General features: G+C 39.1%; 1 protein-coding gene across 2 annotated transcripts in view; it reads left to right on the top strand.

The window, feature by feature from the left end:
* The window catches only part of SNX25 (sorting nexin 25), a 65,495-nt gene that overhangs the window by 26,071 nt on the left and 21,493 nt on the right, over window positions 1–17,931 (top strand). For both annotated transcript variants that reach the window (XM_063309737.1, XM_063309736.1), the window contains exons 7-9: window positions 10,063–10,253; window positions 13,338–13,469; window positions 14,512–14,784. In XM_063309737.1, coding sequence (XP_063165807.1) covers window positions 10,063–10,253; window positions 13,338–13,469; window positions 14,512–14,784 — 596 coding nt within the window. The remainder of the gene's footprint in view (window positions 1–10,062; window positions 10,254–13,337; window positions 13,470–14,511; window positions 14,785–17,931) is intronic.

Here is a 17,931-nt window from a genome sequence, read left to right as displayed (position 1 = left end):
CCCGCCTTGACTTTTAGGGTTTATCTGTATGGGTTTTCTCATGCTTCTTCGGTTTGTTAGGATTTTCTGTCTAATGTAGCAGTAATAAAACACTGGAGACTTGTTCCTCATCTCAGCATGGTTCTTGCTTGTTAGGATACTACCTGTACTCTTAATAAGAGTTGTGTATTGCGGTTTTGCTTCTCTTACTTTGTTGCTACTTTACTTTTCTCTTTGATCTTTGAGAACAATATTTTCTTTCTTTCTAGGAAATTTCTGTGCATTTTATCTTTTTAGAAAAAGATCTATTTTTCCTCTTATGTATTGTGAGTAGTGGCATTTCTTAAATGCATATAATTTGCTTTTCTATTTTTTTTTTTTAAATTTTATCCTGCCTTTCTTATTTTTATAAGTAACTCAAGGTGGGAAGCATACCTAATACTCCTTCCTCCTCCTATTTTCCCCACAACAGCAACCCTGTGAGGTGAGTTGGGCTGAGAGAGAGCGACTGGCCCAAGGTCACCCAGCTGGCTTTCATGCCTAAGGCGGGACTAGAACTCCCAGACTCCTGGTTTCTAGCCCGGAGCCTTAACCACTAGATCAAAGTGGCTCTTTGATGAGTTATTTAGCTTTTTGCTTATGTTCTTAGAGGACTACTCTTACTATTTATAAAAATTAAAAAGTCTATGTAGAAGTAGTATGAAGGATATATGAATTAATTTACTAGAAACATCATGTAATTATAAACAGAAGCTGCAGAAATTGGCAGTTAAAAGTATGTTTGTCTCAGCTGGTAGTATAAATACATCCTGGTTGTATACTTTATTTCATTTTATTAGAACTAACATTAACAAAGGAAATCTTGAAGTTTGAATGGTAAAATAATTTTTTTCTCAATTTTGAGGACTTTTGTTGCCCTGAACATTTTTTTTTAAATGGCCAATTTGGTGTCCTCCTCTAGAAAAGGACTGTTGAAATGCATGATCTTCTCAGATTATAGAGGAACAGAGTGACTTCTCTGCTGATAGGCTCTTGTTTTGTAAAAGAGAGTATACGCTGATGACTTCTCATTAGGTTACCGCACATCTGCATCACTTGGTTTCTAGAAAGGCAGAACAGCCATCTCTTTCAGCTGAATTTTAGGAATATGCTTATTTTTACTGAACTCTTTCTGGAATAAAAGCTGGTTGGCATACTGTGAACAGACTGGATTCCTTGTGCTTTCCCTTCCACAAAGTATCTGAATGGGCAGATAAGTAGAGGGAGAATTAATAAGGGGAGACCATGGTACCCTATGGTCCCATTTCTGTCAGGAGTATGACACATCAAGAAGGCTACCAAGTTTAAGTCCAAACGATCTCCCAGAAATTCTGCTGTGGGTATTGCCTGGCTGAAGCCTTGATCAAATTCCTGTCTTGATCAAATCTGCAAGCAGAATTCTGAGGCAGCTATGATTTTTCTAGAAGAGGATTTTGGATTTTTTTTCTGGGGAGAACTAAAACTCCCACAGTGCGTTTCTAGGCATCTTTTGTTAACACAGGTCCTTCCCGGGTTTAATGCAGGGGTGTTTTAAAGGAGGCAGCTATTCCATAACCTACATACAAAAGTCAGCCTGCACGAAGATGAGTACAATATTTGAAATGATTGATACTTTTCATTCAAGGCAGTAAAACTAATCCCACAATATAATCCCAAAATTAGTACTTTGCCGTTCCCTCTGTGTTTTCATTTATTCAATTGTTTATTTCAATGGATAAAAACTATGGAGGAAAAATGTCACTGATACAGTACAAGTGTATGAATATTTTGCCTCCAGGCCTCTCTGATCTGATTTTATCTTTGGAACTCATATACAGGATAGGTTCAAAATAACTAAACAAGTCCTAATTCCTCATGTTGTGCTGAAACTACTATAACTTTAATGCCATTATGCTATGCTTTGGCACTTTGCTATACATCACTTAGCAGACTGGCTTTAAAATATGTCAGAACTAATTATGCTGACAGAACTAGCTGAAGCTCATTGAGGGGTGATATCCTTTATCACTGTCAAATGATGCCCCTGTTTCGGTGTAGTGTAAGAATAGGGGTTAATCAACCAACCTGAGCATCCAGGGTCTGTAGGCAGCCAGTGTTATTTAAGCGGTCTTGGTGGGAGTGGGACTTAAGTGGAGGGCTCACTTGTTTGAACATTCCAGCTATCCTAATGTCTCAGTGGGGCTGATGATAATCCTCCAGGAAAATCAGCGAGACTCTAATCCTTTCATAGGTGGCAATACCTGTTAACAGTGATTAGCAGTGACTCTGGTATGAGATCACTACAGATAGTCATGCTGGGTTCTTGGCATTATCTGGGCTTGGTTTTCCTGCAGCGGTTTTATTACCCAGCTAAATAACATCATCAGTGTGTGGGACATGATGCACTGATGATATGGCAGTGTTACCTAGCTGGGTAATAAAATATCTACAACAACAACCAAGTTCAGAAAATGGTAACAGCCTAGTAGTTCAACCCTAAGCTGCCTATATTCCCTACTGTTGGCTCTGTGTTGGAGCATCAGAATGTACTTCTATTTCAATGTCATTACTAACGTCTTAATTTTTCAAAAATAGTGTATGTATGTATGTATGATAGGTTGGATTATTTTTACTTCACTCTTGAACCAAAAAGGCTCTGACTGTGGCTTACAAAAGCAATACTTTGCCATCTGAAAGAAATACATGCAAGAGAAGAAAGGATGAGAAGGGAGGAGGAAATAAAGCAAGCACAGCCACCATGTTCTTGCCATTTCTACAATCACCAGTTGGTGAGAGTTAAGATAGGGATAGAGGCAACTGCTTCTTTTGCTTCTGCCCTGCAGCACCGTGGTTGTTCTTTGGTCCATGCTCCTTGTGGGCATTGCTGTTACACATTTCCACTGAAGTGTCCTTTTTGGGAAATATCTTTCCTCTTTTCTTTTTTGCAAAGAGAGGAAGCTATAATTCCTCTTCCCTGCAAAATTGTACAGCTTCAGATGCCTCTTTCCTATATCCTTGGCTAAACATTCTGGCAGAAATGGCCTTCAGATGGCAAGCTGACACCTAATCCTTACTGAACTTCTGCAGGATGATGAGAATGAGGATGCTGGAAGCAACATGGGATAAATGTCACAGTGTTTTTCTGTGTAGCTTTTCAGTCTGATTGCATATCTCTTTCTTTGACAGGAAATTGAGTTTTCCCTCAATTCCAGAATTCTATAAAAACATTGTAGGTTGTTATTGAAAATATACACCCTGGGTATTCTAAATTATAGATTTTTAAAAATTCCTCTCCTTCTCTGTTTAAAAAAGACAAACCAGCAGCTAGCTGGTCTTTCCTCACCAAGAAAACATCTTTTGATGTGCTTCATTTGGATGAGATAGTAGGGCTTTAAAATATAACAAGGTTTGTTTGTTTGTTACGTTAGCCTCTGACTGTAATCAAGCTTTATTGTGGGTGTTCTGAAAACACAGTTTAATTGGATCTATATTTTTGGACACCTGATTTTGGGCATTCTAGCAGACAGTGGCAGGGTAGCTGTTTGTGCTGTTCTTACATCCTCGGGGTAGTCATCTCTTATTCAAACCAACCCTGTCTGTCAAAGCTGTCTAAACAGCAATATCTGCAGAAGCTTGCTGTCTTTCCAGAATGACATGAGCAACGTTGCTGGATTTGCATTGCAAGCCCCATCCATTTTGTACATGTTTGTCACATCATGATGCTTCTTCCTGCAAAAGAGACAAGCTTGGATTGTGATGCTGTTTTCATCTTTCTGTCTCCCCTTGGTCCTTTTGCAGATGCTCCTGCTTCTAAATTCAACCACAGTTGGCTGGGCCAAGACTAAAGTATGCTGGCAGTCTTAGTTCACAACATTTGGCCCCCCAACTTACTTAAATTTTAATGATCAGTGTGTAAGTTTTTAATATTAATGCTACTTGATTTGTAAGATGTTATACTTGGTCTGGAGAGAAAAAGGATGGAAATAATTCCCATAGTTCAGTGTTCATTATATATTACTAGATATTGCTAGAGGGTTGTTTGCTTCGTCTGTGTCGGAATCAGCCCAGTCTGCTTTTTGTCCACATGGAGAGCATGTGAAACGGGAGGCTGCAAGCTGGTTACAAGACGTATTGGTTTTAATGTAGCATTTCTGGACTAAGAAGTCATGATGCATGTAGTTAGAATAAGTATTTTGATTTTATGGCCTTGAGCTGTATAATAAGCTCATGCATTGAGTTTGACATTGTATCAGAAACAAGCATAAAGTGATTAAATATCAGTCAATTTATTTCATAAGTAGGTGCTATTGCACAAAATATTAGCTGTAAGCTTGGTCAGAAAGAAGAGGGAGAATGGAAAGACTTTGAAAGAATGGTTGTGTTCTCACATAATAGCCTGCCAAGTTCTTTCAAAGAAAGGTGTGATGCAAAGACATGGATTTCTTTATTCTTTCACCTACTTGGTCATGGGCCATCAGGAGTCCCTGTTTGCTGTACTTTTCAGCATTAGGTTAGTCTTCTCTTTCAAAATTTGGACAAACACTCCATCTGTGATCATTTCTTTCTCAAAAGGGTTTGTTCCCGCTCTACTTAAAGAGATTCAGTTTGAGTAAATATAGTAGTACAGGTTAGTGTTTCTGTTAATGATACGTTAAACAGCTTTCTGCTCCTTAAATATTTCAGTGTGGATAGGTAATGTACGTGCAGCTTTTAAGCTGTTGTGGGAAAGGAGAGAGTTCTATGGGCACAGGAAGCTTTCAGGTGGGTGTGGGTAGCAAAGCATTAGTTCATTTTAGCTATGTCACATATTTTACCATTTTCTGCAAAATTTCTATCAAGAAAAATAGATTTTTTGATAATAATGTGTTAGAATTATAGCATTGTGTATCCCCTATTTTGTAACATGCATTTGTAGAACAAGCCTGTTAAGTATTTCATTGGTTTTAACCTAAGCTGGTGGGGGAAATGGAATGAAAATTAATCTGATTTTGGAATGAGCTGTTCCAATCCTACTAGAAGTGTTCTGACATAGAAATGGCCTGTTCCAATTTAGCAAAATAGTCTGGTAACGTTGAGATAGGTCATTCTGTTGTTGGAACATGTCTGGAAAAGTTGGAACAGCTGAGGTCTTGATTATGAAATATTTTGCATTTGATATTTCTGATTTGGAGGAAAAACAAATCAGGAGTCTGGCAGCACCTTTTCTGACTAACTCATTTTATTAAAAGGCATAAGCTAAAAGGCTGCAGCTTGTGAAAGCCTATGACTTTTAATAAAATTTGTTAGGTGGTAAAGGTGCTGTTAGACTCCTGATTGTTTGCACATCTCTGTAATTATATTGTTTTATTCATTTCTGAGAGAAATTTAAGGAAGACCAGCATCTACTGTATTTTTCAGAGAGACAATAATAATCAAGAAGTCCTTCCTTTTTAAAAATGTTGGCACATGATTTTATTGGATTAACCAATACTGAGCTAATGGCGGTGCTCACTTGATTTCATAATGTGGTTAAAAGTTAACTGTTAATTAGCATTCCCCCTCCCCTTTTTGTAGCATCCTGAAGTGGTATGTGGGAATGACTTTGGGAGACAGGTGGAAGAGCCACAGACTAGACAATGGTCAACAAACGGTAGTTTAGTCCACAGAAGGAATGTGGGTGTGGCAAACATCTCAGAAGGGTCCCTCCCTAGTTTCTTGGCCTATAAAGGTGATGGGGGAGAGAGGTGCTTTCAGACTTCCAAGATTGTTAATGTAAACTTACAATAAAGTTAGAACTAGTACTTCTGGGTGTGCTTCTTGTCTGGACTACCTCGCAAGGCTGACACATCACCTCTGTTCTTTAATAACCGTGCATTTGCCCTGACCTAAACAGAAATCTAACCTGGATTTTCTCCTAATGAGGGTTTTTAAAACCAAAGTAATTTCAAATTCAGGTTAAATATTAAATCCTTCTGAGCCTTCACTACTGGTACCCTTAAGGCAATGTAGTGTTTAACCACCACTAAGGGAGATACTATGCCTTCCTGTTTAAGCAGGTGACAGCACCAGGCTGACCTTGTCTCAGCTCAGAGTCTTAAGAAGGATGATCAGGCCTGGTTAGTACTTGCATGGGAGATCCTCATGGAAATATCAGGTCTGTGGATAGAATGGGAGTCAAAACGAACTCTGGAAGATGGCAGGTCCAAGCACTTCTACATTGCACCCAAAAAACTGTGTAGACATAGCATAAAACCACCAGCAGTCAACTTAGTTGATCTTACCTTATTAAGACGTTCTGGCCTTTTCTGATCAACTTACTGTAGTTATGGTTAAACTGTATAGGATATTAGTCATGTCTTTAAAGGCTGTGTCTAGGTGAGATCTATGCTCCGTTTTGGATGCTGCACCATTTCTACAAAACACAGTTGCTGCTTATTAGGAGCATTGAAGGGACACTCTGCAGTATTCATTGTATTTAAGAAGGAAATCTTACGTTCCTTAGAACCTGTAACAATACAGTTGTGGGCTCCCAAGGCTGCCATTTTTTAAAGGTGGTTAATTATCTGTGGACTTCCAATCTGCACAGAAATGAGGTTTTAAAATTAAAAAATGATGCTTATGTTTGTACACAGTTTTACATCTTCGTTCCTGTTCTTTTGAAGCCACTTCAGAAATAAAATCAATAATTTCCTGCCTGCCAAGTATTCCTCTCAAGAGAAGGAGTACAGCAATCAGCTTCCCAGCAGCTCTTCATTTTTTATTTCTTTTCTAGCCATGATTGTGCTGAGTTTCCTTCTCTGTTTATTTTGTTTGTCTGTTATCAGTATCCTATACCTCCATGGGATTCAAAAGAAATCAAGCTGGCCAAACCATCTTAAGGACAATGAAGCCATCTCTTTCCCTTGGCCCATCTATGTAATTAGGGCTTAAAACACCTCTATTGGTGTTTACCTCTAGATTAAAACATACTTCATGGAAGGTGTGATTTATTTATTTATTTTCTATCCTGCCTTTATTGTTTTCATAAATAACTCAAGGCTGCGAACATACCTAATACTCCTTCCTCCTCCTATTTTCCCCACAACAGCAACCCTGTGGGGTAAGTTGGGCTGAGAGAGGGACTGGCCCAAGGTCACCCCAAAGAACCTTCAAAAAGCTGGTGGGAAAAATGGGATATTGAGGAAAATAAAATTAGGAAGGCAGGTTGGGAGATCTCTCATGCATTTCATCGGTGAATGAGATGTCACCATGCTGAGAAGAATGCAGTGCTCTGGTATTTTCCACTTTAATAAAAAGCTTAGGAGGGGGAAGGAAATTGATATCAGGACTATTGCTCCTAACAGTTTCACTGTGATGTTTTATGCTGAAAATCTCCAAGAATGCATTGGAAAAGGATTCAACAGAGCCCCTACCAATCCTTGGTTTTCACTTAGATTGAATCTGACCTATAATGAAAAGCTGATCATTCACAATCACTAGCTTGGGCAGCCAAAAATGGAAACATAGAGTCTTGGGGATAGCGGAGGTGGTGGTGGGGGTGGTGGACAGAATTTATTTTGCCCCTCTCAGGAACTTTGTGCCTGGCGGACACAATCATCACAAAAGACAATAGTGCACAGTACAACAACTGCATAAATTTATTGACTCAAGGCTTGAATTCAGTTGCCTCTTTAATACATTCCTCAGTTTCACTACAACTAATTAGAGGTTCACATTGTCCATGAACACAAATTTTCAACTAGTGTAGTTACTTTGTTAGACTGAGCATTCATCGTATAGTTTATGAAGCTCATTACCATCGTGGTCACTAGAAAACATGATTTGCTGGAGAAGCCTGCAAAGAGGTTATGTCCTGTTCAACTATGGATCCTGTCTGGTTCAGCCAGTCCCTGGTTTCTGAATCTCCAAAGCACCTTTCCAGCAGGAAGAACGAAGGCTATCCTTTACGAAGTCTGCTGTTTCTTCAGAGAAAGGAATAATGTTTCATAATTACCCAATAGGAAGATGAAGTTTTCTTCCCAAATGATTACCTGTAAATTGGAATAGGGATTCTCTTACATTTGCTGATAAGAATACATGAAATGAGCAATGGAATGGAAGTGCAAATGCTGCAGACCTCTCTGCTGAAATGCTTGGATGTCTTAGAACAGTGTTTCTCAATCTCAGAGCCTTTAAGGTGTGTGTGCTTCAACTCTCAGAATTCCCCAAACAGCATGGCTCGCTGGGGAATTCTAGGAGTTGAAAACCACACATCTTAACAGCTCTGAGATTGAGAAACACTGCTTTAGAAGAGTAGCCTGAAGATTAGCTGCTTCAGGGGTAGTTGGCCTGGTGAATTTAACTTCTTTGTAATTTTTAATCCAGGGTTCACCCTTCTAAGATGCATGCGTGTAATGGAATAGCTGAGCCCATAGATAATTCAGATCTAGATCACTGATTTTGGTGTAGGGGTTCCAATAATCAGTCATCATGATGGGAAACCATGGGGTATCATTACAAGTATAAAGAGGCATTTTCTTTAACTTATGTTTATGAACACCCTTGCCAGTTGGTACTAAGTACTGTAGGTAGCAATAATGTTGTGCTATGACCTAAGAGTTTGTATTCTAAGTAAATAATGAATTTTTAATTGACTACTATGTAATCAGTATTTTGCATTAGTTCATGCTGTGCTATGGGAAGAGGATAATTGCTAGTCTGCAATTTTTTGTTGTGGTTCTTGCCAGGAACTATCACTGAATTGCTTGGAGGGAAACCAGGATTTGAAAAAGGAGTTTTCACAGTATATATGATGTTATACTTTATTAATATTTTGAAGGCAATTTAATCAGCCTTGCCAATCAGTCTTAAGAATGATATTTGGCTTCTTGGTGTAATGTATTTTATGAAAGATCAGGTGTGTGTTTTGATTGTTCTGAAAATATCTTCTTAAGCTGTTTGAATAAAAAAAAGGGAATTGTTGAGTGTCCTCAAACCTGATGTATACCAAGGGTTGTTTGAATGAAGAGTTCCACCTTTTGCCCTCTTTCCTTCTCAGCTTCAGAGTTTGCAACAGCCAAACTAAAATAGAAGTTTAAGTTAGATATATGTTCATCTGATAAGATTAATCATTTTAGGCATGTTTGCATGCAACAAGATTGCTATTTGCTAATAAATATAAAATCCACACTTTAGTTTGATATAGGGTGATTATGTATGATTATGTGAAAAAGCTACTTGACTGATTTTTTTAATATTCAGGTTCAGACTGGCCTGAGACACAGCAAATTCCCTCAGCTATTTGAATAGTTGCTATGGAAGCGTCATTTTCAGTCAAAGATAATTTATTTGTAGAGGCAGCTTTCTTTATTTCAGTATTCATTGTGTATACAGTGGAAAGCTTGGTTTTTTTTCCTGTTAGCGTTTCCTTCCTTTCCACCAGCATGTTACAAAGTGGTTTGGGGGTTTTTAAGAGAAATTTATAGGGAAATCAGCTATTACTAAAGAAAGACGTTTCATTTGGGAGTGCAAAGACTATACCAAAATATATGAAGATGAATGGTTGACTGTATACATTTGCATATATACTTTAACGAGCAATACATTGCTGTGATGTTGATAAAAAGTACTTTCTTTCCTCCAGATATTACCAGCTAGCTTACAAAATTTGGATATTATTAAGGTCAAAAAGATATTATTAAGGTCAAAAAGTAAAACAAAACAAAATAACTCTTACAAACCTTTTCTGCCTGCTTAACTGGAGATAATTCTTACTTATCATTGGTAACTAACCTGATGACTATTCCAAATCAAAACTTTTGCATTGTTGACATTGCTTCCCCAATTGGAGGAAGTTTTACTCAACCCAGAATATAGAATTAAATACTTAAATAACTACATTTGAACCTCATTTAGGGAGCAAATACCTGTGTAGTCTTTTATGGATGGGCTACAGTATTTAATATTTTCAATATGCATTTTATACTGTGAGACATTCAGAATTCTACGTACTGTGATTTTAGAGAGATACAACTGCTATACGGATCAGAATTCATTCTATATTAACGGTGTGTTTTTTAAGTTCAGACATTTAATTCTCTATTACAGAGAACAAGGTTAAAGAGACTGCTGCAATGAAAGCAGATCATCTGAGGGCCAGAAACATGAAAAGGTACATCAATCAACTGACTGTAGCAAAAAAACAATGTGAAAAGCGCATACGACTTCTGGGAGGCCCTGCTTATGACCAACCAGAAGATGGTGTTTTTGAGGATAGTGATGGTCCTCAGAGCCAGAAGGTAAGAGAGCTTTGTTTGGGGTGGGGTGGGGGGAATGAATGAGTTGCCAGAGTGCAAATTTTGATTTTAATTTTAGCAGCTAAGTAGTGACTTTAATGTGCCTCTTCCCTACAATGCTCAGAAATGTTGGAAGTGTTTAGATTGATGGGGGGAGTCAGCACTGCAGTTTTTTCTTAACCAACCTTACTCCAGTTTCTACTAGGGATGCAGCTCCTACTGAAAAGTACTGTGACATCTATCCTTCCCATGATGCAAACTTCCAGTAAAAGTGACCATTGTGAGAAAAGGTTGTATTGCTATGACTCGTGCATTGTTTAAAGAAAATCAGAAGGGACTTGTTTGTATGTCTACAAACAACTTTCCTGTATTCAGAAGTGAAGCTATTTCTGAGCATTTTTGCTATAGCTGTTTTTCAATTATGTTACTGTGTCCAGTAGAGCTGGCCCAGAACTAGCATGTTTTCTGAAGTGCAAGGGAGTACAAAATAGAAGGCCTGCCTAAGGTTCTCTGGAAAACAATGGAGACAAAGCTGTTCTGTTTTTCCCTCACTGATTTTTTTTCCGGGGGAATGAAAAGTGTTGATAGAAGCAGTCAGAAGATGCAAAAGAACAGCCTTGTTGGGGGCCCTACATAAATCAGTGAAGGAGGCAAGATGGATGGGAGAAGTGGCATTTGGAGAACTTGAAGGACACAAAAGAAAGAGAAATGGTGTTGCATTTCCTTCTTTATGTTACATCTGTAAAACATGGGGAATTGCTACCTTTGGGAAAAAAGATCCAAAAAGAGAGACAGGGACAAAAGACAATGCTCTACCATGTAGACTGTTTGAAGGGGGAGCATGGAAACTGAACACCCATGCCAAGGTTCCAGAATCAGTTTCTATATATTGGCAGACTTCTGTAATCACCTAAAAGTTAAGAGATTCACAGGTACAAAAACAGTCCTCCGCTGACGACAAAAAATGCTAGTAATTCAGGTTATTTACCATTCAAAGATTGTTCATGTTACACGTTCACAACCCAAGACAGTTACAGTATGAGAAACAAACTCTAACGAAAGACTTAAGGCAGCTCAGGGTGTGTAATTTCTGGTTGATTAAAGAAAGTCTATTGTAACTGCCTGAGCTCAGGGCCTCATCCATTCCTTCCCACAGAGCTTCTCTTAAGCTGCTGATCCTTAATTCCTAATGTGGTAAGAGAAAAATTATTAAATAATAATTATTGTATTAGGTGTATTTAGCTAATTAATTCATCTTTAAAATTAATTAAATCAGATTTAATTTTTGTCCTGGTCCCACCAATTTGTTGGAATGTAGTCTCCATGTTATTTAGAGGCCAAGCTTTCTGCCTGAAGAAATTTGCACAGCTCTATGTTGCAGCATTGTAAGGTTATAGATAATTTGCTAGAAGAGAAGGCCTTTTGTTTCTAACTTCTAGAGACTGAAACAAGATCTTTTAGTTTATAGAAAAAAGTTTGCGAAGTTTTCTTGCCACTGATGTTTATTCTTTCTTTGGGTCTTAATAGTGATGTTACATTGAATTTCATAGTGTCTTGCAGAGCCCAGTGCATTTGCCCAAGAATTTCTGTCTGGAGATGCCTTGTAATTAGCAAGATGTGATATTACATTCTAAGGTTTTCCAGGCTTTTTTCAAGGTTGGGAAAAGGATGGAAGAATCTTCCATAGTTCATGTTGTCTTTGAAAACACATTGGGAGGTCTTACTGCTTCCTGGTGCTTGGCAGCATGGGTGGGTGGGGGGATCTAGGAAACTCTTTGTGTGTGTGCCTTCAAGTCAGTGTTGACTCCTGGTGACTGCCTGGACTAGTCCCTACGGTTTTCTTGGCAAGTTTTCAGAAGTGATTTGCCATTGCCTCCTTCTAGGGCTAAGAGAGAGTGACTGGCCCAAGGTCACCCAGCTGACTTTGTGCCCAAGGTGGGACTAGAACTCACAGTCTCCCGCTTTCTAACCTGATGCCTTAACCACTACACCAAACTGGCTCTCTATAGGAAACTCCACAGAGTAAAAAATGCACATACCAAATTCTAAAGGCATGTTTTGGACCCCTGCAGCCCCCTTTGGTTAAGGCCATTGCTGGCTTCTCTTTGGGAGAGGGTTCTATGCCCTGTCCCCAGAGCATGTTCAAGGCAACTGTGCAAGCCTTCCAGAGGACATGGCTGCTTTAAGGAGTGTAATTCACTCATACCATAGTGAAAGGGCATAGTGCCCCTCTCACACGTTTCCAGAGTCCTGTCAAATTTCGTTTGCTAGGTAGCAGGTCTTAACTAGTCCAGTGACACTTACAGAGAAATGTGGCAAAAACTGCTATGTTGCTAGTAATGCAGCTTGTGCAACATTGTCCATGTAGTACCATCTGCAACATCAAAGAGAATGGAGATACTCTACATGCTGTGTCTTATATCATCAAACTTCAATAAATGGATAAAATTGCTAGTGTGGATGATTGTACTGCACATTTTAATACACAAAGAAGATAGAAACTCATATCCTGAGTACTACTAGTACATAGTCTATGAGACACTGCACAAAAAATGTGCATTATTTTTGCAGAATATCTAATTTGAGAAAGATACAACTAGCCTTTGTTAATTATGAGTGCCATCTTAGACACCTCTCCATAGGACTGTATGGGGAACTTTTGTATCATCTCCTTATTTTCTGAATGGAACTTGATATTACTGTAAACCTTTTACTAAAATTGGAAAAAAAAACACTGAAATGCAACTACTTATACTATATGAGAGCTACTGTGCAAAAGAATGGGAACTTGTTGGCATAAGCAGATGCTTGCATGCACTATAAAGGGCTCTTGTGGATTGTAGGGAATGTTTTTCTGCTCTAAGAGCATAGAATGTTTTTAGAAGAATGTTGAGATTATAGGGTATTATAAAATTTGTGAGGCACAAAAACATGCTTTCAGGATCTTCAACAAATTCTTTACTGCTCATTGCAGCCTTAAGTAAATAATGCCATGCTGTGGATTTACTGCACTTAACCGAGATTGTAACCAGTTAGCTTGGTTATAAATAGTTAATTGTCATAATGTTATTCATTCCTACCTCCCAGATACTTCAGTTTGAAGATATATTGTGTAACCCATCCTACAGAGAGTACTTTAAAATATACATGGAAAGAATGGATAAGAGGGTTCTGATCAGCTATTGGGAATTTGTAGAATACTTGAAGAATGCTAACAAGGTACATGAATAAGTATGCCAAGTGTTATTACTGAAAATTAGTCTTTCTTGGGGCAAAATTTAGCTTGTAAATCAAAGTTGCACCAAAATACTTAAAGACTTTTCCCCTTGCTGAATTTGTGCTGTGTTTGAGTTGGCAAAAAACAATACAGGCATGAAATGTTGCTGTCCACATTGCCAGTCTCTGTTCTGTCTCTATTGCCTTGTTTTAGTTCCCTACAGTAACTTCTCTCCAAGCAAATAGGTGATAGATGGCCTAGCAGACTTTATATCCCTTGGGGCTGCCCTTGGATTGTGTTGGAATAAGAGGGAAAACACTATGAGCCCAGCTGAGAACAACTTAAGGTGTCTCACTCATGGGCTGTATGAAGGCAACAGTGTGGGGACATGGCAGAAAAACAATGTTGCCAGAACATGTTGGTGCCATGTTTAAGTGCAAGTGGGAAAAGGCCCTTTAGGTTTTTTTCTTAATGCATCTCATAAATGGCAGTTGCTTTAGTACATAAATCATTACCTTGATGGGATGATACTGGGGACAGATCCCAGACTGGTGAAGAACACTCAAGCCACCAAATCTACAAAAGTACAAGTATATTAAATTGGGACTCTTTCTTCAGAGAACTTAATTAGGGTAATCAAACCCAGAATCAGTAGCTGGCAATCATCAAAGCAGCCAAGAATATTCAATTTGAAAAACAAAAAGTGTGAAAGTTTTTAAGTTCTGCTCTTCATGTCAGGCAGTAGTGATAGCATGTACTTTGGTTTCTTTCATTATCCCCTGCTTCTTGACCGTCCTCACCCAATGAAAAGTTTTGGAGAACCCCCAAATTTCAAGTCTCTGTTCTTTCATTTTGGTTGTATCTAATGAAGATCTTCAGCTGTGGATTTTTTTTTCTCATGGAGCAGCATAGCTGTGTTTGGGGGGGTTGGGCTGGAGGAAGAATTATCAGAATAATGTTAAATTGTCAAATCAAACTAATCTTTATTATGGCACAAACATTCAACAATTGCTGATGATTATGGATGTCCTTCTTCCCTCTCAGGCTGAAATACCTCAACTTGTGAGTCAAATCTATCAGAATTTTTTTGTGGAAAGCAGAGAAATTCCTGTGGAAAAATTACTCTACAAAGAGATTCAGCAGAGCCTTGTGGGTAACAAGGGCATTGAGGTGTTTTACAAAATTCAGGCTGATGTTTATGAAACACTGAAGGACAGGTACTATCCATCGTTCATTGTCAGTGATTTATATGAGAGGCTGATCAAGAAAGAAGAGAGGAGTTCCATCCAGATGGTATCTGATGACAAAGATGACGTGGTGAGTTATGCCTACAAATACCGTTCTCTTTCTCCCTCTCTCTCTCCCTCTCCAGTTACTTCTTTCCCTTATTGGTATGTCCTTTTTCAGGAACTCTTACCCACCGTGGACTCTTTTTCCAATTACCTTTTCCTGTTTTAGAATCATTCCTGTAATTGTTGTGAGATTACTAACATCTGCTTTCTTCAAGGCTGAGATACGTGTTTGGCTATGTTCTGGTTAAATATTCTTTAAAGTCAAAAATTCCGGCTTTAAATGGTCACATTCCTCCAATGTTCCTGTATTTCTACTTAATTGATAGAGACTGTTTCCTCTATCAAATAGTATGAAATCCACAGATAGGTGATTCTCTTACACCTTCCTCTACTCTTTGAGGAAGAAAGTTTTAAACAAAGCAAATCAGGAAATTCGTGGAAGAACCATTCTTGGAGGAGTTTATCTCCCAAGAGATGATAATATTATTATTTGTAAAGTTTTGTGAGAAAGACCTTGAGAGACAGGGCAAAGAGATGCTGCCTAAGGAGCAGTCAGATAAGAGGGGCATAGCCCACAGTTGCATAATGGGTGGAGAAAGCAGCTCAGAAGGAACCCTCCCTAACTGCTCAGACTGTAAAGGAAATGATGGGAGATTTGTACTTTCAGACTTGCAAGATTCAGTTAACGTAGCCTTACAATAAAGTAGAATTGGCTCCTCTGGTTGTGTTTCTTGCCTGATCTACCTGTAAGGCTGACATCATCATCATCATTACTGCTGTTATTTAAACTGGCATGCTGCCCAACTTTCAATTCTGGGTGGCTCACAACAATCAAAGAAATTACAAAAACAATGCAATACAAAAACATTAAAAAAAAAGATGGCAAGTGTGATGAAGTGCGGGATTTCCCTCTCCCTCGCCGAAGGCCTGGATGAAGAGCCAGGTCTTCCTGTCTCTTCTAAACAACAGCAGAGGGAGTGCTGTTACAGAGAAGATGTGCTTCCGGGGTCCTGAGATATGACTTTGTTTAGTTTAAGGAACCCAGAGCATGCCAACCCTGCAGGATCATATTGGCCTGGCAGATGTTATGGGAGACAGGCAGTCCATCATGTAACCAGGCCTTAGGCCATGTGGTAAAGTTCCCCATTTATACTTAATAGTGTTTTCAGTGCTTTGTCTACTACCATCTCTGGCTGGTTCGCTTCTGGTATATTTAAATCATATTTAAATAGATAAATAATTATCTATTTTCTCCTGAAGTTTGTCTGTCTTGTTTTCCTCATTTGGACAAGATTTTGAGTTTCTTTATAAGACTGTATTTTTATAGCTCTTTTGGCTGCTCCTCATGCTAGTATCCAGTCTGATATATTTGTACCTTTTGTTAAATGTTGGCATGCATTCTAGCTGAACTTTTCTGTTGTATTGGCTTTAGAAATACCTGTTTCCTTAAGATAGCTCAGAGTTTCTTTTTATCTGAGCCCTTAACGTTTTTCCTAGAAATTTCCTTTTTAAAATAAAATATGATACATTGGTCTTCAATGGCCCTGTTTAAGGTGGCACATTCTCTGCTGGGGAGGGATGAGTCAAAGGAACATTTTTTGGGCCATTGTGAGGATTATTCTGGCTGTTTGGCAGATATAGTGGCTCAGATTCACTTGGAGTTGGCCTCCAACTGGGGGAGGTTGCTTGGGCAGAGTTTTATGGGGTTATCTGGAGTGAATTTGTTCCTGTGAATCTTGAACAAGTAGGCAGGCTCCTTCAGACTGTGAGCTCAACCACCCCTTGGTTAGATCCAGGTCCCCCCTGATTGATCAGAGCCTCCTGAGAGGTGGCCTGCCATTGGGTCCATGTAGTGATATCTGCATGGAGGGGATTGTCTCTGCAGCCATGAAGGATGCTGAGGTGTACCCTCTCTTTAAGAGGCTATCACTGGACCCAGCAATTCTGGACAATTTCCATCCAGTCTCCAATCTTCCCTTTATAGGAAAGTTTGTTAAGAAGAGCGTTGGGCTTCAGCTCCAGAGCATCCCAGAGCAGATGGATTATCTCAACCCGTTTCAGTTGGGTTTCAGGCCGAGTCACAGTATGGAGACAACATTGGTCATGCTTGTCAGGGACCTGTGGTGTAGCCAGGATGGGGGTAGTGTGCCCTTCCTTGTGCTCCTTGAGTTCTCAGTGGCTTTCAATACTGCCATTCACGGTATCCTTCTGGACTAGCTGTGAGGTTTGGGAATGGGGGGCTCCATTTTGCAGTGGTCCTCCTCCTTTCTTGTGGCCAGTTTCAGTCAGGGTTAAGGGGGGGGGAGAATTGAGCCAAAGGCCCCTCACTTGTTGGGTGCTGCAGGGCTTGATGCTCTTACCCATTCCATTTAACATCCTCATGAAACTGCTGGGTGCAGTCATTTGTTGGTTCAATGTCATGTATTATCAGTATACCGATGATACCCAACTATATTTCTTGGTTCTGTGTCAACCAAGTGCTGTCTGGTGTCTGGATGGGGAGGAACAGACTCTGGCTCAATCCTAACAAGACTGTGTGGCTGCAGGTATTTGGGATCCCTGCCTCTGGAGATCTTCCCTCTTTGGTCTTGGATGGGGTTGCACTTCCCCGTTCAAGACTAGTGCACAACTAGCAGGTGGCAGCTGTGACCAAAATGGCCTTTGTACAAGTATACTTAGTGTAACAGATACGACCTTTGTTAGGTTGGGAGGCTCTTTAGACTATCACTCATGCCATAGTCACCTGACAAATGGGTTACTGTAATGTATTCTACATGGGGGTGCCCTTCTTTCTTTCTTTATATATTGTTTCGGGGCCATCCATGATTCTTTTGTGTGTGTGTGTGTGTGTTTTTTAAATTTGTAATTGTAAGTCATCAGAGTACTTGGGTGTCAGGCAGACTATAAATTGTATAAATAAATAAAAACAAATTTTCTTATCTTCTTGGTGCTTTCAATTATAATTAATTTGATAGCACTGTTCCCAACTTGACCTATCATTACCACTTGCATTAGCCCACGTAGAATGTTCATGTAAGTATGTTCCTAGTATGTTTCCCAATCAAGTATTCTTTGGCACATGCATTTATCATAATTAGAAGCAGTATTAGCTCCAGATTTAAAAAAACAACAACCATGAAATAAGTTGTGTTCCAAAATGAGAATAAAATGA

Source organism: Candoia aspera, chromosome 8 (assembly GCF_035149785.1).
Source record: "Candoia aspera isolate rCanAsp1 chromosome 8, rCanAsp1.hap2, whole genome shotgun sequence".
NCBI lineage: Eukaryota > Metazoa > Chordata > Lepidosauria > Squamata > Boidae > Candoia > Candoia aspera.
This window is presented reverse-complemented; position numbering and strand designations above follow the sequence as displayed.